Here is a 21,970-nt window from a genome sequence, read left to right as displayed (position 1 = left end):
GGGATGAGGGAGCACTGGAGACAGTGTAAAGGTTGGTATGTTCCATCTTTCACCCCAAAATTTGCACAGGAGGGCTGGGTAAAGTATTAGAACTTATTTCCCCTCTACAGCAAAAGTAATTTCTACAGACTCTCTCAGATTTCGTATGAAGGAAACTCATATGCCTGGAGACTTTCTAAAAGTGTATTTAAGAGCAGACCTAATTTCCTCGTCATCCTGACGTTAGGCTGAGATTACTTCCCGCCCATCGTCTGCATTGCACAGGGCAGCACATACTTGGCCTGTGGTGCAGGCACACTGCTAATAGCCTTAGCTTCAGATGCAGCAAGTCATGGCCCTAAAATGTTCTCAGCCGCTCCACTGCAGATAACAGCAATTGTGTTTGGAGCGTGGTGCAGGAGATGTTTCCTCGAAGAATTCTGTGACTCAGGCATAGGTTAGAGCAAGGGCAGGAATGTTTTCTTTGCCAGGGGACATACAGGTTATTCAGGGACCACAGAGTCACATGTTAATGCACCCTGACCCATAAGGACATGAAAAATATAATGCAAACATAGGAAGTGAGGTTAAGCATTCTTTCTAGTCCCAGACAAGCACCTCCTCACCCCTCACCTAGGGCAAGTGGGCCGTGCAGATGTTTTCCCCCCGTGTGATCTCTGCAAATTTTCTACTTCCCAAAGGCCAAACTCCCTACTTGAAGCTAAAGGTTGAACACAATTGGCAGCATAGTTCCCACTGATGCTGATGACAGAAGTCTTCCTCAGCCAGGGCTGAAGCTCAGATAGCCTGTGCCCACAATATTTCTCCTCTTCTGCTTTATAGGAGCTAATTGATGTGATTATTAAGAATATGTCTTTCAGCCTTATTTTGTATATCTATTGCATGTATAATCCATCAGTGAGTATGCCTAGATATATGTATTTCTAAAGAGTAACTTGGGGGGGGGGGGGAAGCCTGCTTTCCCCCACAATAATGACTTCAATTCTGTTTTAATTAAGCAAACAGTTTTTCAGAGCTGAGATTGCACCCTAATTACGTTTTAAAGTTTGTTTGCAATTACAAGAGCTACAAACTTGCTTGAAAACCCTCCTGAGAGTCTCAGACTTCACTACCTAAGCACTGTTTCATTGAAACTTCACCCCCAAGTGCAGTTTTGCTGCCCAGCCTTTGGCATAACACACACCACATTCCTCAGATGCTCTCTCTTGCCCGATGGCTCGGATGCTCCTCGAGTGGGGTCAGTCGAGTCCCCCTCTGCCATGCCAGGCTTTGGCTCTGCCACTAGATGTCCCTGCCAGCCCCTCCAGCCTCCCTACTCCAGGGGCTGCAGCCTGTGGGGTCCCCCCCACCCTGCAGCCCAGCCTGCTGCCTCCAAGATGCGTCCTCACAGCAGCCAGCTCTTCTGAGAGTCGCAGGAATTTAGGGGTGAAATGCTACTTTTGGGATGTTTCCCGATTTCTTAAATGAGGAGCCTTCTAAGGCTTTCTTATGATGACTTTTTAAATCTTCCAAGAGGAGATCTCCAGCATGCTAGGCCCTGCACGGGCACTGCTGCCGCAGAGCCCATATCGCCCTTCCATGCAGAGGCTACATGAACCGCAAGATGCCAACGAAGAGCATGTTCATCTTACCCCTTTGTTCTGTTTGCACAAAGCAGGATGAGTTTAGGTGGGAGGCAGCCAACCCATAGGGCAGAAGGTTGGACGTGGTATGAGAGAGTGGATTAGAAAAGGGAGAGCTGCGGTATGAAGCAGAAAGCAGAGAAGTGAAGAGCTGCCTTCTCAAAAATGCCCTGCCTCAAGTTTCCTGAATCCCTCAGAGGCCCTAAGCTGGTGCCTTCTTACTACCTGGCACTTCAGGCAGCTGAAAGAGCTGCTGCCTGGGGTGCATGGCAGGGACAAACAGTCTATAGGGAAAGGGAGAGGTGCAGAAGGGTGGGGATGTCCTAACTGGTTCCCAGTCCAGCTCTTCCTTCTCCAGCTGCAGCTGCGGTTTCTGCTTCCAGTGAGACATATTATCTCCCTGCTACAGGCACAAGAACTCTGAGTGCACCCGCAGACGTTCCCTTGCATCTCCCAGATAGGCAAATACCCAAGGCAAAGAAAGACACAACACACAGCAAAGTGGAAACGGAGTTAAGGTTCCCTTCGTTCCTATGTATTGAAAAGCACCCTGGTGCTCAAGGGCATTGGCAGGAATATTTTGCATGCTCCAGGCTTTTTATGAGGTTGCCAGTACTTCCAGTAAAGCTGTAGTCAAAGAACAGTTCCTACAGCACAGCCAGAGGCAAAGCAGGAAGGTTTCATATTTGCCGTTGTGGTGGAGGGAGTCTGTCAGGGAGGGTCTCTGGCACTCTCCTGGCACCAGGTACTGGGGCCCTTCTGCCAGCACGGCTCTAGGGTCCGCAGGAACCCACCTGGCAGCTACATGAAATCACGCAGCACAGGCCTCTCCCTGGCCATCAGCAGCCCTCATACAGGTGCAACCGAACTGTGAACACTGTGCTGAAGCCACAGCCCTCACCACCTGTCCAGAAACAGCCCTTGGCCCCACAGGAGTGTTGCTTACTCCAAATCCATTATGCAGCAAACTGAAAGCCAGACCACCAGCGTGTGGCATCGGTGCAGCTATGCCCGCTCGCGCTGAAGCCCTGGCACGCAGAGGCGCGAAGCACAGCACATCTCCCCTCTGCTTTTCCCTCTCGAAATGTATTTATGCCTGGGAGAAGCACCTTGTTGGGTTTGTTCAGCTTTCGATGGGAGAGTGCAAAACTATGATGCTGCCGTTCTGGAATCCTGCCCGACCTCTCCTACCAGCTGCCTCCAGCAAGGTTTTGGACGTTTTTGGCACCTCCAGTTTTCCATGCTTTAGGTGGGAAATCGTAACACAGGAGGCTGGCACCTTCCAAAGCAAGGTGTGCTTCTGGATTTCGGGCGTCTCGGTCCGTGTGTCAGAAGGGTAAGCATTTACCCTACAGCGCTTCAGGCAGGTCTCCTGCTGCAGAGGGCAGACGGGCAGAGCGGTTGGGGTCACAACAGGCGGGCTAGTGCTTTCAACTAGTTGTAAAAAGTTCTACCTGTCAGAAGCTTAAGCTAAGGAACGGCAATAGGGAAAAAAAAGGTTGCAAACTTTAACAAAAACCCCACAGCGATACAAGTTTTGCCTTTTAAAGACTCTGGAGGAACCCCCCGCCTCCACAACCTATCAGATCTTTGGCAAACTTCCTCCCAGGCAGTTTTTATTTCTCGCCGCCGACTTCGGACGCCGCCCGCCGCAGCGCGGCTGCAGCGTTCCCGCCCCCCACCGACCCACATCCCCGAAAACTCGTTTTCCGTGCCGAGAGAGGCGGGAGCCCCCTCCGGGAGCCCCCTCCGGCCGCCCGCCCCCTCGCTCCCTCCCTCCCTCGCTCGCTCCCGGCCGGGCGCGGGTGCGGGCCGTGTCCGCGGGTGCGTGTCCGTGCCCGGGCGCTCCGCCCGCCGCCGCCCGGTGGCAGAAGGCGGTGCGGTGGCCGCGGGCCGCGCTCCGCCCCGCTCCGCCCCCGGAGGTGCGCACCGGGCGCGGCGGGGACAGCGGCGGGTGGGCGCCGCGGCCGCGGGCGGCGCGGCCCCTTATCACGGCTACTTTTAAATTTTTTTTTTTTTTTTTGCTTTAAGGCTTTTTTTTTTTTTTTAATTGCGATTTGTTGTTTTCCCAAGCGGGCCGGTGGCTCCTTGCCATGAGCAGCCCGAAGGCAGCATGAAAGCGGGCAGGCGCGGCTATCCCGCCCGCTCCGGTGTAGGATGGCTCTTGGCGAAGTGCTGCTGCTGCTGCTGCAAAGGTCGGTGGGGGCCCGGGGTGCGGGGAGCGGCCCCCCGGGGGGCCGGGGCAGGCACCAGGGGCCGAGGGGTGTCCCCGGTGGGGCAGCATCCCCCCAACCCCGCGGCCCGCTCTGCTGCGGGGCCGAGCGGAGGGCCGGGGCCGGGGGAGGCGGGGGGAGCCGGGCTCGGCGCCCCGCAGCCCCCTCGGCAGCGCGGGGTGCCCGGAGGGGCGGGTGGGCCGGCCGCGGGCACCGCGAGGGAGAGGGCTCACGCTGACGGGATATATTTTATTGTTCCTAGTAGGAAACACCCTGGGACTGGAGGGTCAATAGGGCGGGGAGAAATATTTGCTTAAATGAGAGCTCTTTTTTTTTTTTTTTTTTTTTCCCTTTCCCTTTCTAGTCTTTTTTGGGCTTGGATAGGCGCAAAATGCTTTGAGAACATCTGTTTCTCACAGTTCACAAATCTCTGAATGGTGTTGTGGGAAGGTCTGGGCAAGCTGGCTGAGCTGAAACGCTGAGAGAGATGTGGGAAAGCCACGGCGGCTAGAGCGCCTTGTAAAAATAAAATAAAAATCTGGCTTTTACAAGGAACAGTGCAGCTCAGATGGGCTGACTGAACGTTTCCCAGCCTGCAGTCTTTATGCTGTGATATGGCTCTTGAACTTGTTCTGGATAATGTGAGTTTACTGAAGATGTGTCTGTGGTGTTTCAGTGTTTCCTGTTCTCTGAATGGCCGGGCTAAAACGTCCCGAACCAAACCTGCATTTTCTTTTGGTTTGGATCCTTTCTTTTAAAACTAAAGCTTTTAAATGCAGGTTTTATTGGTAGTCGCGGAACCCATTCGTGCATCCCCAGATAAAGATGGCTTTGAGGACGGGTGGGCTTGCTAATTTCTGGAGGCACATGTTTGCGGTACAGGAGCCCTGTTTCCCCGGTTGTTGGACTAGAGTCACGCTTATGTAGTGACAGCGGCAAACCAGTTGGTAATGAGGTTTGCCATGATTTCATAAGATGTTGGTCTTTTTCAGCCTGGGGAGAACACACTACTTCATGCCAAAGACGTGACTCTTGAGGTCAATGCACAAAACCCCGCCGTTTTGCAGCCTCTAAGAAGGAACATGTAACCTGTTTGCAGGGTAGGGCTGCTAACAGAAAGGTTGTGGTACTAAATTACTGTGAAAGCCAAGTCTCTCAGACAGCCTGTGCTTTAATGTGTTGGCCCATGCGGCGGTTTGGAACAGTATTCAAGCTCTCTGGTCTTCAAAATGTTGATTCGAACAGATCAAAACCTCCCTGCTGCCTGTCCTGCCTGCAAAACGTCTCTAGAAGGGGGAAGGGGAAACAGCTAGCTCTTCTCTCTCCCTTTGGAATGTTAACTGTGTTTACAGTTCTAGTTTACCGGATTTGTAACAAAAGGTGTTTTGTGATACCGATCGCTTTAGTTCTTCTCTTGTCCTTGGCAGTAAACTCTGGGCAAAAAGTTATAAAAGGCTATCTGTTACGCTGTATTTATTAAAGAAAAGCAGAGGTAGTCAGATGGTGGAAATACTCCCTGAATATAAGCAGGTACCAAACTTGACATTTGATGAGGGATTTGGGTCCCCCAGACTACAGCATCGGTTGGCAGCTTCTGCTGTTAAACTTGGAGATGCTTCAATGTGGCAAACAAACCTTTGAAGCTCTAACTTAATGTATTCTGCATTGTCAGTGATCATCTTTGCTTCTGGGGAGCCGCTCTTCGTCCCAGGGCTTCTCACTGATGTCAGACTTGCAGCGCAAATAGGTGACTGTATTTAAGGTGGATGCGAAGCAGCCTGGAGCTGTTTTCACTGCTGCCCCATGAATGACCTTCCCGTTGCCTTTGGAAATGCGGCCCTGCTTTTTCCTGGTGACAGATGCCTGATGTATCTTGATCTTTTGCAACAACTGAGTAGGTTTTCTTTTGCCAATAAGAACCATCCGGTCAGACAAATTGAGAAGATGAGCGTGCAGGCTATGCTGGAACAGAGGTTGTGTCAGTACAAGCTGTGTCAGTGCTTTTTGTGCCGTGGAGCTTGGAAGTGGTGTGGATGCTTGATCTCCTACATAGCAACAATAATGCAGAGCTGAAAAAAACCCCAAACCCTAGGTCCCCAGTATATAATGAAATACATACATTTTGTGTAACTGGGCATTTCTCTGAAGGATTTTAACAGATAACTCAAACTACGCTTTTGCATCAGTCTTATCCTGCTATTGCAGCAGTAGAGACGTTCGTTGATACTGCTTTTTCACTTGTTTCTCTTGGTAAGTTTCTGATCTCGTCAGCTGTGCCCATGTACAAAGCTATTGGGATCCATCCAGAGAAAGCAACTGACACTTAGCACCATTTGTAGTTTTGCTCTGACCCCGACAGTCCCCTGCATGAACTAAATAAGGACTACTTGTCTGTTCTGAAGTATGAAGAGGTATGAATCCTAATATAGCAGTGCCTCAGAGCTAGACTCTGTTGCTTGCAGCCATAAAAAGGGGTAGCTAAGAGCAGTAGACTTGCACAGCCTGTAGGCCAACGGTCTTAATCAGCCAAGAGTGGGCAAGCAGGGCTTTTTGCAGTTATCTCCTAAATGCACAAATGCAAAGTGACCTAGAGTAATGGGATGCCTCTTAGTGCTGCAGATCTGCCCTGAAAGCTGAACGATAAGAGGGTTCAAATTCTGATGGTCTTCTGATAACTGCAGAGTCATTGAATTCTCCTTAGAAATCAGTCCAGGATTTGCAATTGAATATACCTTATTTTCTTTTAACTTGGAGTCCATCTTCTCCGTTATCTATGTGGTTCAGATTGGAGGCTCCTTTAAAAGGGTCATGATGAGGGAAAGCAAAGAAATTGGAGGGATTCTTGCTTTGTGAAATGTCTTTTCTGAAGCAAACAGTCAGTTGCATGCCTCGAATGTGACAAGGTCAAAACTGTGTTGCCTTTAAACACAGAGCAAAGTCCAGCGGGTCAGTGCCATTTCTCTGCGCTATCTTCAGTGCAGAGTTCTGAAGCTCAGCAGTGGGTGCATGGAGGTTGGGTCAGGTGGAGACTGAACTCCAGGTTCTGATGCACAGAGGGCTGTAAAGACTAGTCAGTGGCTCAGATTTAACCTAGAAGTTTAATTTTGTGTGTTGTGTTATACCCTGGGCCTTACTTAGAGGACATCTCTTTGTAGTAGTTCAGCTCATTCAGTTCTAGCCCTACCTGGAGCACGCTGGTGTCTCATTGCCCTAGAGGCCACCAGGAGGGTGGCAAGCACTAACAAGGTGGATTCAATGGTTTTCTTCAAGCACAAGGAGATGTTCCCATCTACTGGACTTGAAAAGCTAGCTATGAGTGCATCGGGTGCAGCCCGAAGAAAAGGGTCAGCGGTTGAAAGTAATCTATTGTCAGCATAACTTTACAGTACAACACCTTACATCCCGTTCTAGGTAATACGTGGCTGCAGAGTGGCTTCAGGTGAGAATAGAAAACACTCTTTACTTAAGGGTAGCCAGAAAAAGGGAAGATGGAATCAAATGGATGCGTCATATCGGCTCCCATAAAGAACATATCCCTCTGCCTCCTTGAACAGTTGCTCATCTGAGCAGGCTGCCAGTTGTATCCAAACTTTCCATTTCAGCACAAAAGAAACTTAATCTGAATGTCAAACCTTTAATCTCAGTGTGTTAAAACTGAAAGATTGAGTGCATTTGTGTCTGTGCTAAGCTCCTGGTAAAGCTCCGATTTAAATTTCCTATCCCTTCAGCTTCTCCTCTCTCCTGTCTCCTACAGTTTTGCTCTTCCTTCTGCATTTTTTTTTTTTGTTTTACTGCCTCTTTTCTTTCCTTCCTTCCTTTTTCTCTTCTTGCTATCCTTCCCAGAGTCTTTGATTTGTTATTGGCTCAGCCTGGTGAACCTCTTTGCTGTGAGATTAACAAAGTAAGCCCCTCTTGACAGAGTGATGGTGACTAATGTGCAGTGAAGGGAGTTCAGCCAGCCACCTTGTACGTCTTTGCTAGCTTGTGAGAAACAGAGCCTTAACTGGAAGTTGGGCAAACCAGCATCATTACAAGGGCTGTCAACAGCATGTTAATAAAAGTTATTTCTTCATTAGGTAAAAAATGAGATCTGATGGTGCTTTTTATAGAAGGTTCTGACTCTGTTACAGCGAGCTGCAGGGCTTTGCTAAGGGAACTGGTACCCTTGTGCTGAGTGGTAGCAAGAGTGTGATCTGCAGTAATATATTCAAGCCTGTAATGTTTCCTAATTTGAATATATTCTATTTAGTGTTTCAGGCTGAGCCATGTTTACACTGTGTAAAGTATAATGAAATGCATGGCTAAAGCAGTTCCATTGTAACTGAAGCAGAGGAGAAAACAATAGTAAACTTAAGGGTGTCAACCAAAGCTCCCTTAGTTTCCTGGTCCTTCCTGAATGAGAAATATGAGGAAACTGTTACCTTCTGCAAATACCCTCCTTGGGTGAAGCCCATCTGTTGCTCATTAGTTGCATCTCAGTAAAGTCAAGAGGATCAAGTGTACTGGTCTTCTGTGGGCAGTCTCTCTCTCTCATGCCAGAGTTGCGCTCAGCTCTTTCTCCTGGCAGGTTCACAAGCAAATGGCTGCGGTGAGGTTTGGGAGAGTTGTTATTTTCTTCCATTTCTATTCAGAGCAAACTGGTAAGCCCATGACAGGAACATCTTCCAAGTCCTGTGTTTTCCCACCTCTGCAGGCTGAGTCAGGAGTCAGAGTAGGTCACGGCAGATAGTTATTGGAAGGGACAAAAGAGTTGATGAAAATGCTGCTCAGTTGAGCAAGCAGGATTAACATGACAAGGTGAACACTGTTAGCAAAAATATTGCCCTTTTTGTTAGTGTGGAAACGTGCTTTCCCACACCTGCTCTACACCCTCCTGACAGATAGTTCTGAGTTAAGCGTGTCCCAAAAGCATGCCTGATAGTCCCAATGCCAGTCTTTTGAGGTAAATGAAGACTCACTGGTCTGAACCTGTTAGTATTTGGGTGTGTGGGGATGTCATCCCTTGAACATGGCAATGAGACGTAGGAGGATTTCAGCAGGAGACGTCCTGAGGCTGATAAGCAACCTCTGAACGTGGACAGATGAAGAAGGGTGGCCGCTGTTCCGTTGGCAGGCTGGGGGAACAATGAGCTCTTTTTAGGATTATTTAGTTTTAAGTGTTGTTAAATCTTACCTGTTGACTGGAGGTTTTTTTGAGGGTAGAAGCCTTGTTCATGGATACAACAGGTCATGTTTTCAGTGGGTCTGTGTTACTGTAAAATACAAAGTGTCCAAGAGCACAGGAAGCTTGAGGTTTTTCAAAGCGCTGGTTGTTGCACGTGACTCTCTGCTCACCGCTCTCACCTTTGGCCCGCCACTTTCTGTAAATCTGATGTTTATCATATCAGTACCAGTGTTCGAGATGCTTTAACAACTTTCTCTCAGTTCCCAAGATCCAAGTAACACTGGTGTTATTTTTTTCTTTTTTGAAACTTACGCACACTGCTAGACAACTCTAACTCTCCCAACACAAGCTAGCCCCATGTCCTCCTGCTTTGAGTCTCCCTTTTGTGACTGATCTTGCAGCCTTATCTTTTGAGATATGGTTATATACAGGATGTGAAAAAAGTTACACAGAAAATAATATTTCAGATCTTAATTCTTATGTGTAACATAGACAGCAAAAGCTTCTGTAAAGATCAGCTTTCAGTTACTAGTCTGGGGGTGAATGCAAGGTGGGGATCTTTATTTTTCAGATTGCTGCATTGTTTTCAACTTTCATAAATTCATCTGGCTTTCAAGAAACGCGGGGTTTACTTTTATGCAGGCAAAGCTCTTAAACTTCCCATTTGCTCCAAGAAGCATGTAAGAATTCACAAGGCTTTATTCATCTTGTCAAAAGCCTGAAGAAGGGCGACTTTATTCTAAGGGAGAGGGAACAGATAATTGTGAAAAATATAGCTTGGGTAACTCCCTGTTCACTGCAAAGAACATGGGGCAACTAAACATGCTGCTTTCCTATAAAATAAGTGCCAGATAAATGTATTGTTTAGGAATTCCATGCACAGATGCTGAAATAAAATCTGTCCATTTTGAAGCTGTTGTGGTTTAGCCCCAGAAACAAAAAGGATAGTTATTTCACATGACCACAGAAGGATTTCCCCCCCCCCCCCCCAAATGGTTATGTTTCAGCACACACCTTGTGTATGTATTAGGAAAAATACTCTATCATTTCAAAGTGAAAAAAAGCCAAACCTCAAAATGTTTAAATCTAAAAATAGCATCAAGATACTTCTCAAACACACCAGAACACTATTACGTTTCAGTGTAATTCTTGTCTGTTAACAGGCAATGTTACGAAAACATTTTCATCTTTGGCAAAAGTGGCAATTTCTTTTCAAAAGAAAAGATTGGTTGGGCAATTATTGATTACAGTAGGAATCGGCAGGTGTGGTTTCAATTCAGTAAGGAAATCCAGTTCTCTGCCAGTTTAGCCACTGCGTATCAGTTGCTATTGCAGAACAGTTGCATTGCTAGTATTGCATCACACAATTCAATTTCATGTAGAGAGACTTTTAAAAACAACTACAGAAGCACATCTGGCTGTTTTCTTAAAAAAATCTCTAGATCATAAGTAGGCCTTTAGCACATGTAAAGAATTATTAGAAAATACCTAACAAGATGTGCTCGAAAACATCTCCCATGGCTAATGTTCTTTCCCACTAGAAAACCACAAATCAAAAATTAACGTGTTTGCTTTTAGTTCATATTGTTTGATGTGGCTGCTTATGCTGAAACACAAACCGTTCCTTGGATTAAAGGTAGTTAGTGTGTCCCATTGGCTCTCCTGTTGAGTGTGATGTGCCTCTCAGTCTGTCAGCCTCTGTCCTGGACCAGCCCTGCAGTCCTCTCCCTGGCAGGCTGAGGGCACGGAAACCACGCACGTCACCTGGGCTCCTTTCAGTTAATTAGAGCAAAATATGAAGATTTTACCAGTGAAGTCCAATGAGATGAGAAATAGAACTGCAAACTGAATTACAGCAGTTAATAATAGAACAACCTTGGGGTTTTCTTCTCGTTGATGGGGAGAGAGCCATTATATATGCTTCAGTTTACGTACTTGTCATTTGCTTTTCTCTAATATAGCATGCATAACATCACATTGCAGAAAGCCCAGTACAGCTCTGGCAGGTTTCTTACTCCCTTGCCTCCCAGCACGTCCCAAAGCTTACAGGTGCTCCTCTACTGTATGGGAACCGTGGTTGCTCAGTATTTTTGGGAAACGGGAAAAATACATATCCCACTTCGTGTGTTGCCACATGAGGAGTTAGTAATTGCTATTCTGTTGCCCTTATTGCACCCCAATGCACATTGTTCCATGTGCTACAGCCATCGCTCGTCCTGGTACAGCTCAACAACTTTGAAATCCTGGATCCCTGCAAAATTATCTTCTAGGCTGTGCAAGCCTGTAAAGTTGCTCAAAGGGGTGAAGCTGGGGAGCCAGACCTGCTGGGAACGCATTAGCACATGTGATCCTGAGGAACCAGTTGGTGGTTTCTGGTGGAGATTTTTATCTTTTGTATTGGAAGGTTGTAAATTTATCATAGATATTTAATGCCTTTGTATATAAGAAAGCACAAGTACAGTGTGTATGTCAGTCTTGAGCAAAGATCCCTTATTCAACTAGCACAAGACAGCACTGAAGTAAACATTTTGGAAGGAGATGTACCTGTGAAGAAGGGACTGGATTTAGTGACCTGGGAGGTGTTTCCACAGTTATGTTTTCTGGGCATTTTTCCACATCCAGATTTCACATGGTGCAAGCAGCTCTGAGCGCACAAGGAGGGCTGAGAGTGGCACATCCTCAGCTACAGCTATGTGCACTGAGGACACTTTCTCATGGAGTTTAGGCTTGCTGACAGTTACAGCTACACAGTATAGCAGCCGAGGATGTGCCCTGTTATGCTGTGTTGGGTTTTTTCTTCTCCTTTCCTAATGCACATGCAGCTTCAGTGATCAGAGGTTTCTTACATCCCCAAGGCATGCAGTACAGTGTTAACCTATCTGAAAACACATTACAGTTCAGTGAGCGCTCTGAAACTTTCTTGAGGTCACATAGGAAATTGGTGACAAAATAAGCATCAAATAATCGGCAGTTATAGCTTCCAGATTTATATCTACCAGCTGATTTCAGCCTTTTTGTAGGCCTGCATGTCCTAGGAAGCACATCACACACTTATCCAAGATCGTCTTTTTCAGCAGCACCAGTTAACTCTGGCTAAAGCAACCCCCGCTGTTCAGCGGGGAGCAGCAGGATTGTATTGGGGGTGAAGGCAGCATCTAGGTGGTTGTGAGGCAGAAAGCATGAACCAGCATGTGTGTTCCTTCTCATTAGTTGGGGTTCGCTGCAGTCCCGAATCAGATTTGCCATGTTGAGCACCCCTGACGAACAAGGCCCCAGCTGTCTGGTGCTGCAGAAGCGTGCGCCAAGGCAGGCTATGAAAAGTGTTGCACAACCCAGTATAATTTAACCACATGCTGAATAAATACACTTTTGAGAACTCTTTTGAAGAGATGTTGCCTAATTAATCCTGCAGGGGGTATAATATGTGTATTTTTGAAATCCAGTTTTAGCATCATGCAATTAGCTTTTATGGCCTAAGGATTCTGATTTAAGACGTTCTTTAGTTACTAATGGTAATCTGTTTTAATTAGAAATGCAAATGTATTTTAGATCCACATGTATCTGAGTGGTACGATGTAAAAAGATGATTCACATGTAATACCACTGAAGTGCCTCAAGTCTGGTATTCTTTGTACCTTTTGTAGTTTGAACCCTGAGGATCAACATGATATTCAAACATCGCTCTCAGCTGAAACATGTGGAGGCTGAATAGATTTCTTTAGGAAATGGAATAAGTATTAATCAACAGGGATCCTTTCTAAGGCAGCCAAAAGGGAAACCATAGCTTTAGGCAAAGAAGGAGGCAAGCACTTTGAATGTTACAGCAGTAACTTCAGCTCTGCAATAGCAGAGCACAGCTCCTGCCAGGGTGTAGGTGCCAAGCAGACAGCAGCGTCTTAGTTGACTTTGTCTTAGTATCAGAGAAATTACTTAGGCTTGAACATCCCAGGCTGCTCAGGGAGGGCTGTAGCTGCTCAGAGCTGTGCTGCTGTAAAATTTGATCTGGCAGTGTGTCTAAGAAAAGCCTCAAGCAAGGCAAGCTCCAGACAAATATCTAAAGGCTAATGCTCGCTGAATATTCACTGCAGTCACTTGTCCTGGAGATCCTAAACTATCAGGCAGGTGGATGTCTGGGATCAGACATTGTACATTGCAGTAAGAGATCACCTGCATTTGACAAAGTCTTTCCAGAATCAAAAAGCCTCTGCTGGTAGGCCAGTCCAGCCCTTGTTGCTGTGTTCAAATCAGTGTTTCTTTTTCTTAATTATGTTGAAAGGTGGGGCCAAAAGAAAGCAACTACTCAGCAATAGTGAAGAATAGTGAAGATGGCCTTTGTAATGATAATCACTTATGAGACATGTTGCGTGGTAGAGCATTTTTTCAGCTATTTGTGATTAGATGCAGTGATGCAGCTGGGAATGGAGCAGTGCAGTCTATGCACTGCACCTTTTCACATCTCTGCTAAGCTGAATGTAGAATTTTTTCCATGAGGAGGCTGCTGGTAAGGAGCAGTGGTGTAGGCACTGTAAAAGCCATGGGAGGCTCCGTGTGGCCCTCCAGAAGTCAAAATCAATGAGTTTCTCAGGACTAGCCTTCTTGGGAAGGCTGGTGGCTGGGTCAAGTCACTCACACAGCTTCAGAAGGCTGAGACGTCGGCAGGTGCTGCAGAGAGCTTTCCTGTTCCTGTGCAGCAGATGCTGAGACTTCAAGTTCCTGTCCCATCTTTCTTGATGATGCAGATAGAGTGTAGTAGTGATTTCATCACCTGAAATTTTATAAACTTGTTGGCCAGCACCATGGGGAAGGTTTCTCACAGATCTGTTCTCTCCCCTGGAGAACTGTCAAATATAAAACCAAGACGTAGATCACGTGAGCCCTGTTATATGGGATGGCAAGTGATGTTCTGATTTTCCTACTTAAGCTGAGTGAATTTAAGCTTCCCATAAGTCTAACTGATAGTCCTGAGTGTACAGTTAAAAGTCTCTGAGCTGCTTAGCCATTTCCCTGTGCCGTGTTCAAAGAGCAAAACATCACAAGCACCAGCAGTTCTTATCTGTGTGTTTTATTTCCAAACCGCTGTTTGCATTTACTTCATTCATTACTTCTTTTAACTCATCCCAACCAGTACCTTTGCTGTGAGCTTGTATTTTCCGCTAGTATTTCTGGAGGATGAGGGCATGGAGGAAGCTGCTTTGGGCACCAGTCCTGGAGGCTCCGGCTGCAGTGTGTCTGTTGTCAAACACCCCAACCTCGTTGTTCTTGGTGGTTACGTGGTGTCCGCTCTTGCCCTGCACCACTTGCAACTCATTCTTATTCCGTTCTTTTCTTTTCAGGGGCTGTCAGAGCCTGAATAATTTAAGAGTGAACAAATGAGAGACGTTCATGGAGGACTCTGTTCTTACCTAGGCACAATTTGACAAGCATGTAGATTGCCTTGGGTTTCCACTGCACCTACCACAACTTTACTAAGAGAAAAGCCCCCTTTCCTAGACATCTGTGTCACTCTTGCTTAGTAAAGTTATTCAAGATCAGCGCCTTTGGAATTGGTTGGTAAATGGACAAAGACTTTCTCTTTGCCCGGAGCTCCTGACAGTCTCCAAGTACCAAAGAGAACTCCACAGCACTAGAAAGCAAGAGACAGCTGCTGAATGTTGGAAGCTACTGCATTTGGCAAAAGAAGCTGACGCTAAGATGCACACAGTTGTGTTTGTTTGTTCTGCTTGTTTTCTGTGCTTTCTGAGCCCTGTGTGTGCCTGGAAAGTTTAATGACCAATCCCTTCTTTCTCAACATGCAGTTTTTCTTCCTATCCCAAAAAGCTTTGGGTTCTGTTCTTGCTTTGTTTTCCAATTCCAATTTATTTTGTCACCGATACTCTTCTGTTGTTTCCATGAGGAATTGTTTGGGTACACAGCCCCAGTTTCCTTTGAGGTAGGGAGACAAAAATACAATATTCAAATGTTGTCCCTCTCCCTCCTCTCTGCCATTCAGCAGAGTGATCCACCTTGCCACAGAGGTTGCCAGCTTCAAGCATAAGGCAGAGTTGACCTTAGCAACGATGTCATTTAACTGAGAAATTACTTCAAAACTCTTACAGTAGCTCAATTTGAGAGCTGCTGAATGAAGCTGACCCTTGACACTTCGTAGAAGAATAAGGCTTGTGTTGTACTAACAGCTGCTTGGAAACCATGTGTAATAAAGTTTGTTTTTGTGCCCACCACCAGGATAAAAGATGGTATTCAACAACTCTGGTACCCTTATGCTCCCAGCAGAGCAAAACTGCTTAGATCAAAGTTTAAAAGTCTGCTTCTATGTGGGTGTCTAAGCATTTCACAGTTCCTTATGCTAAAAGTAACAGTGTACTTGCAAAGGCCAGCAAATGCTGCTCTTCTTGTTCAGCTTCAAACATGACATTTTCCTCCTCATCATCCCGTATAGGTTTCCATAAAGGTTCAGGGTTAAAACTTTTTTACAGAACATGCATAAGTCTCCTATCAAAATATATCAAGGGGGATTTTTGCTTTGTGTTTGGGGCTTTGTTCTTTTTGCTGCTAGCGACACTTATTCTGGAAACTTCAGGGTCGGGGATTACTTTATTTTTGTCACAGAACGAGGACAGTGTAAATACAAAATGTAAAGTAGAACTTCGAGAAGCGCTTCAACGAGTTGTTTGACTAAATTGAAATAAATGTTGATTTGTTCAAAAAAAAAAAACAACAAGAAAACCATGCCCTTTCTGGATCTTGTTAGTCTTGATTTTTTATTTCCTTTCTTTGCTAAAGCAAAATGCGTGCCTCTTGACTTCAGAAATCTGCTCTCCCAGCTGTGAGGCATTGTGGGAAGGCTGCTCTGACACACGCTCCCAGCAGATGTGTTGGACTTGCTCTTGCTGTGCTCTGGGCTGGCCCGGGACTCGTGCTGGGCACAAACCTTAGGCAAGAGAGCGGGTGAATGAAACCGAGTGCGTAGAAATAATACTGCACCTGGCCTCAAACTCCACTGTGCTCTTTTTCCGAGCTTTTTCACACCCTTTTATTTGGTAAAAACCTATTCTAAAAAGTTGCTGCTTTGTTGGGGAGATAAGCAAGGTTCCCTTGAAGGACTCAAGGCAGGCCGATAATGTACCTATCTCATAGTATTTGGGGACAGGAGCTGGCTAGGAGTATCTCACTTACCAGCGGATTGGCGGATTCACTCTGTGGATGTTTGTTCTCTCATTATTCCTGTCATGAACTCACAGCAGCTTATGTGAGGTATCAGATGGGACTCTGAAGCAGGATGAATTTGTCAGGCTGATAAATGGAGAGAAAAAGGCTCAAACCTCCCACCAAAGAAGTCATAGATACCCATCACCGGTGTAAGTTGTTATATGCAAACACATTTCTGAGCCGGACACTCAGACAGGAGACCGTAGGTGTTTCAGCTGCTGTTCAAGTGCTTGGTGCTGTGGGGTTGAGTTGCACGCTTTTCTGAGAGTCTCTTCAGAAGCACAAGGACATGCTCTGCCTTCATGTGCAGCAGCTCCTCAGTTAAATGCTTGTCTGTAGGAAACGGGACTTTGCCAGGTATTCATCTGAGGACTCATCTTCCTCTTTTCCCTGCAGCCTCCCTACAGTCACCTCTGACAATAGCTTTAGGTCCGTATGAAGCAGCAGATACAATAGGGATGACTTCTGTAGCTGTTCCTCTCACTAGGCACTCTTGGACAGAAACAAAGTCATGTTTTATTTCAGCAGGCTCTCTCTCTGTGTCTTCCCCTTATGCTGTTTCTCTCCCTGGAGACCCAGCTCACTCATTCAGCACGCTCTCAGGATTTCAGTAACTTTTCTTGCAAGGTCTCTTGAGACCGTGCGCCTCTGTGCTGTTCCTCCAGGCTTTTGGTTTTATCTCACTCTTTGAAACTTTCCCAGAACTGCATTGACTTTTCTCTGACCTCCACGAACTGGAGCTCTTGAGCCCTGACACTCTGACTGGCACAACCAAGACCTGGAGACTACTTTGGGATGTCAGCTTTCCCAGTGTATGCTGGATGAAAGCCTCATCTGAGCAACACCAGCTAAAAATAAAAGCTATTCAACTGAAGCTAATGGCGAGTTGCCATGAGTTATTGCTCATTAAAGTGAATTGTCAGATGCTTAACTTCAGCTAATCATTTCCTGCTGCGAGATCGGCCTGGTATGAAACATACTTAAATGTGGGAAGGGGATTCACAATAACTAAATTTAGCTAAGGGTGTAATTTCCTCGGACTCCCTCTGTAGTTAATGGAAAGAGAGAGGCTCCTACAGGGTGTGATTCCTGCTCTGCAACACCCTTGGGCAGAAGTGTGCACAGCTCCTCGACTGCCAAGAGCATGAGGTGAGCTGCTGCCTGCTACAAAAATGAGCTTCTCCAAGTGTCCAGCTAGGCAAGTGCTCGTTTTCCTCGGCTTAGGTTTCTACCTGGAAGTAATGATCAGGAAGTTGAATACAAAAACCAACAGATAGGTGACTATTTCCCGAAGGCAAAACCCACATGCAAAGTCCCCCAGGAGCACCCGCTGCTTTGCAGTGTCGCTAAAGGGAACTCTGCAGATTGTCCTCTATCTCAAAGCAGCTCTTCTTTACCATTCCCAAGAAATACCATCAATTCAATAAAGAAACAGTGCATGCTGAAAGTGGTGTGATTAATTTAGGGGTTTTTGTCCTTCTTTTTTCCCCTGTTCTTTTTGGAAGTTAGTCTTGTTTGCATGTTTGGCAATGAAACAGCAAGTCAAATTTTGAGGTTTTATAATGCAGTGATTGGAAAGTTTGTCAAGTACTCTGCTTTTAGCAGTGCAGGCTACTTTCCCTATTGGACTAGAAACTTTTGAATAGAATATTTAACTCCATACCACTCTTCTTGAGTTTGGGCAGAAGTCATTTCATGCGCATAAATGTAATTATAAGAATCCTGCCAGATTGATTTGAGCCTTTTGATGTTACTTCCAGCTTGAAGCTTCAAACGATACCCCCAAGACACAAACAGAAAATTCTGTTGAACCTTCTCAGTTCTGCACATTTCCAGGAGATATAAAGTTAGGGAGAACATTTGGTCGTCAGAGCAAAATTTGCACTTAGATTCCAATGGTGTAGTTTGAACATATGTTTACTACTCTCTGGTGTGAAACCAGGTCCTATGTGGCCTCATCTCATTTTTCCCTTGAGCCGAAGCGCAGGGCAGGTCAGCGGTTGGACACGTGTAGAGCGACTGAGCAGAGCTGGGAGCAGATGGGGAGCCATGGAGGACTCCAGGGCAAGTTTTGTAATTCCATTGCAAAAGTTTAATGTACTTCTCATCTAAAGGGCTTCTCAAGCCAGTTGTCGTCTATCTTTGACATGAGCACTGAAAAATTCCTCATGATCACTTATGTTCATTGCTGGAGCCTTTTTCGGAAGCAGTGCCTGAGGAGACAGTTTATCTGTTGACATTGTTGTCAGATTCCTTATTTGCATTGTTATGAGCTCGTGTTTTCACTTGAGGAATAGCTGTAAAGTGTCTTTATATTATCCAAATGTTGTTACCTCCCAAATTTTCATAAATCCATGCCAGGTTTTACAGGCAGAATAGGCTCTAACACTAGAACTGGGATCAGTACTGTCATCTGCCTAAGCCACAAAGTTTTGTAACCCTAACTTGTGCCAATAAAAATGTTTCACTGAGCGTGTTTTGGACATTTAATACAAAAGCACAGAAGAGACCAAAGAAGCAGTTTTCATACCTTGTTTTTGCCGTCTTTGCATCTGTCAAGTAGAGCTTTAGCCCTGAAGCCCTCAAGCAGATCTGAGGTGGCTCTCACAGCAGCATTTCCCAATGGAGGCTGTAAAGCCTCAAGGGGCTGAGAGCTGTGAAATGGAGCCTACACCCTGTGTGGTGAAGGAGACACTCTTGGAAAGGGCAGGAGAGGGTGCATTTTGATGTTTGTTTAGTGTGAAATACTAACATAGAGGCCTTGTTTGTGCATAGGATGGGTCTAGATGACTCCTGCTTTCCAAGATTTTCTGGTACAGAAATTCTCATTCTTCAGGAAATAACAGCTCAACTAAAGACCGAGTTAGTCTTTCACCCACATCTGATTCAATTCCATCTTTGTCAGAAATGTTATTTTACAGGAATCACTAAATATGGAAAATGGGCTCTGTTTGAGCACAGCAGAGCTAATTTATGTGCTCATTGGTCACATTGTCATTATTGGCTCTCATTCATGAGTGGAATTATTTCTGCAAAAAAATTGTTGATTTAAATGCACATGCTAATAAGATTACAGAGTTCCCATTCTGGCTCATCTTCTTTGACTTCGATGGAAAAATGAGTTTCTCTCAGGCTGTTTTTCTGGAGTGAGAAATGGAGCCAAACATAAACCAGAGGAAGATTCACCTCTTCTCACCTGAAGCAAGATTGTGTCCTGCCATAGTCACCCGTCTTCATAGCCATATTCTATATTAACTTCTGGTTATGGAAGCGTATTTCCTTCCTATCATATATGATCTGTGGTTAGTATGGATCAAAAAGACAAGCCTGATGTTTTATTCTGAGTTGCTCTGAGAAGCTTTTCCCTTTCCCTGTTAGAGATCTGAGTTCCTGCAGATGGGTCTGGTGCTGCATGAGCATGATCAGACAGACCTGCCCTCCCATGCATGCTCTGGGGAACAGGGAGGTAAAAATAAAATGCCTTGTATTTACGTTCCAGCAGTAATTCCTACTGACTCAAATGGGAATACAGCTGTGCCTTTCAAATGGGTCTATGAAGTTTTCGTTTTTCCTTTCACCCAAGGTTGCACAGAACTGGAACCTTCCATTTTTCAAGTAAAAGAGCTGCGCTTTTATAGACATCTATTCATTTGAGCAACAACAAATATTTCACGCCTCCAGCAGTGCAAAAGCTCTGAATGTTCAAGCTCTTTGGTCTGGCTGAGTATCTGTCACAGTCCTATTGCCAGAAGTTTCTCTGAGGTTTGCTTAGGGGTGTTTTGGAAACCATCATTTCTTCTGTCTGAATGAATGGTTTGGCCAGGAAATCAATCTAGCCACACTAGTCTGCTGACCTCCCTACACCCATTTCACTTCACCAAATACCTTTTTTTAGACGCGTGTGTCCTGGGACATTGGTGGCAGAAAAACTGCTCACTGCAGCTGTCTGCTGAGCCCTGACATTCCTGCAGACCCGCTGCAGTGAGAGGGCAGCCACTGCTTTGCTGGTCCTTGTGGACAGTGGCAGCTGCCTGAATTACCACGTGCAGCGTGCCGCTGCATCTTTTCCAAAGTGGTCTCTGGCTTTTCTTAAGCAAACTGTGTTTCCGAACAGTTCTACCAATACAGTTTGCAAAGCACATATATGCTAGTGCTTTGCAAGAAGAGCACAGTAACATGTCCTCCTCTTCCGTTTGATCTACCTGGTGTCTGGATCTCAGGCTAGTATCAAGTGTCATGGTTAATGTGTTTGTAGTTGTATGTGCCGTGGAAGCAGTGGAGCTCACACAAGCACGGCTTAGGAGGTTGTCTCCAAAGTCTTTCTTGGCAGATTTTTTGTGTTGCATGATTCTGTTTCTCATTTCGTGAGCTCTGCTCTTCCTCAAGCTCCAGTCCTGCCTCTGTGACCACTTCAAGGTGACCTGCTTTATGTGCAAGGGAAGTCATTCTCACCAGGGCTGGCAGACAGCAAGTGTGACTTGCTCACAAATGTGTCCATATTTGCAGTTCCTTTAAAAAAGAAATGGAAAAAAGGTTATGAATATTGTGTGTGGACTCTCGGTGCAGTTTTCGGATAGTGCGTGTTTGGCAATGGTGGGAAGTGGGACAATGAAGTGGGAGTGGTTTGTACATGTGTAGGGTGCTGGGTAGAGCAAACTCATCCCACCTCGAGGGGCTCTCATGGTGACTGGGGAGCAGGGAGATTTATACCAGCCTTTCTTTTCCACCTCCCTGCCTATCCTCCAGCCAGCCGAGACTACATTACCACGTAAAGGCAAGATAAGGCCACGTTTCTAGCGTTGGGCTGCATGGGCCAAGTAAAGCCCGGGCTCTGCCCCAGATGCCTTACAGTGGTCAGCCAGGGCACTTCAACAGACAAGGAGAAAGAAGGAGAATTCATATCTGCCAGGCTTGTGTACAGCATGGCACAACTGAGATTTAGTAACCCCTTGGTAAATAGCCATTTTCGTCACCAAAGACATGACCTTGAGCAGGAAAATCCAGAGCCTCGCTCAAGTGGGATCATTGCACAGTGTAACACACCTCCCTCTGGAAACCCTTGGGTTGGATTTCATCATGACTTGTGGCTGTGGAGGCCTGATGTTCAGTCTGCAGAGCCTTCCTGGCTCTAGGTTAAACTTTTGACAACATTCCTGCAAGCAAGCAGAGTGGGCTGTGGGCCAGCTCAGACTTGGGTTGTTTCTGGGCACCTGCTGCCTTCCCTGGCAGGAGTCAATGACTGACCATCACTTCCCCAGGATGGCCTCAAGAGAAGAGTGCTGCGGTGCGAGGGGTGCTCTGTGTGTCTGTGCCCCAGCCATCCTTCGGGGTTCCTGGGTTTGGCCCTGCCGCAAGCCCACCGGGCTGAGGTAGGGTTGCACACCTCAGTAACAAATCCTTGGGGTGGCTGGGGTTGTCCCAAGCTCCACGTAGCCTCCTATCCGCTCCCTTCCCTTAGTAAAAGTTAAATTGGCAAGGTGCCATCAACTGGAGGTAGGGGTTTGGACTGTGTTACTTCCACGCTGCAGTAAAAACCTCTCTGTACATTAATCAACCAAGATGTGGGAAGACCAGCTTGTCCTCCTCAACCTCTCTGTGAGCCCCATCCCCAGCAAAGGCAGCGAGTCCCTGATACAGCTGCTTGCCCCAAATCATCCCTGACAGTGGCAGCCTCCACAGAGCGATTGCTTCCAGCTTTTCTCCTTCCGTGACTGCAGCCTGGCTCCGTTTGCACCAGTAATTCCCAAAACTAATCCTCCTGCTGT

At 46.3% G+C, this 21,970-nt stretch overlaps 1 protein-coding gene and 1 long non-coding RNA gene across 10 annotated transcripts in view; one reads left to right on the top strand and one right to left on the bottom strand.

Moving 5' to 3' along the window:
• Window positions 1-21,970, top strand: part of KALRN (kalirin RhoGEF kinase) — a 525,469-nt gene that overhangs the window by 439,337 nt on the left and 64,162 nt on the right. Inside the window, exon 36 of one of the 9 annotated variants that reach the window (XM_064451197.1) lies at window positions 14,333-18,640. The exons of 7 other annotated variants lie outside the window; for them this stretch is intronic. In XM_064451197.1, coding sequence (XP_064307267.1) covers window positions 14,333-14,349 — 17 coding nt within the window. In that variant the 3' untranslated portion in view covers window positions 14,350-18,640. Of the gene's footprint in view, window positions 1-3,434; window positions 3,818-14,332; window positions 18,641-21,970 lie in introns of those variants that run through there. One more of the 9 variants, XM_064451198.1, reaches the window with a different exon arrangement.
• LOC135313350 (uncharacterized) lies at window positions 5,292-9,150 on the bottom strand. The gene is made up of 3 exons (XR_010372979.1): window positions 9,009-9,150; window positions 8,257-8,529; window positions 5,292-5,880 (listed from the first exon to the last, which is right to left on the bottom strand). It is a non-coding gene; the product is annotated as an uncharacterized LOC135313350 (long non-coding RNA).

This window comes from Phalacrocorax carbo, chromosome 5 (assembly GCF_963921805.1).
Source record: "Phalacrocorax carbo chromosome 5, bPhaCar2.1, whole genome shotgun sequence".
In the NCBI taxonomy this organism is placed as follows: Eukaryota; Metazoa; Chordata; class Aves; order Suliformes; family Phalacrocoracidae; genus Phalacrocorax; species Phalacrocorax carbo.
Note: the sequence above shows the minus strand (reverse complement) of the source record. Positions and strands in the feature narration are given on the sequence as shown.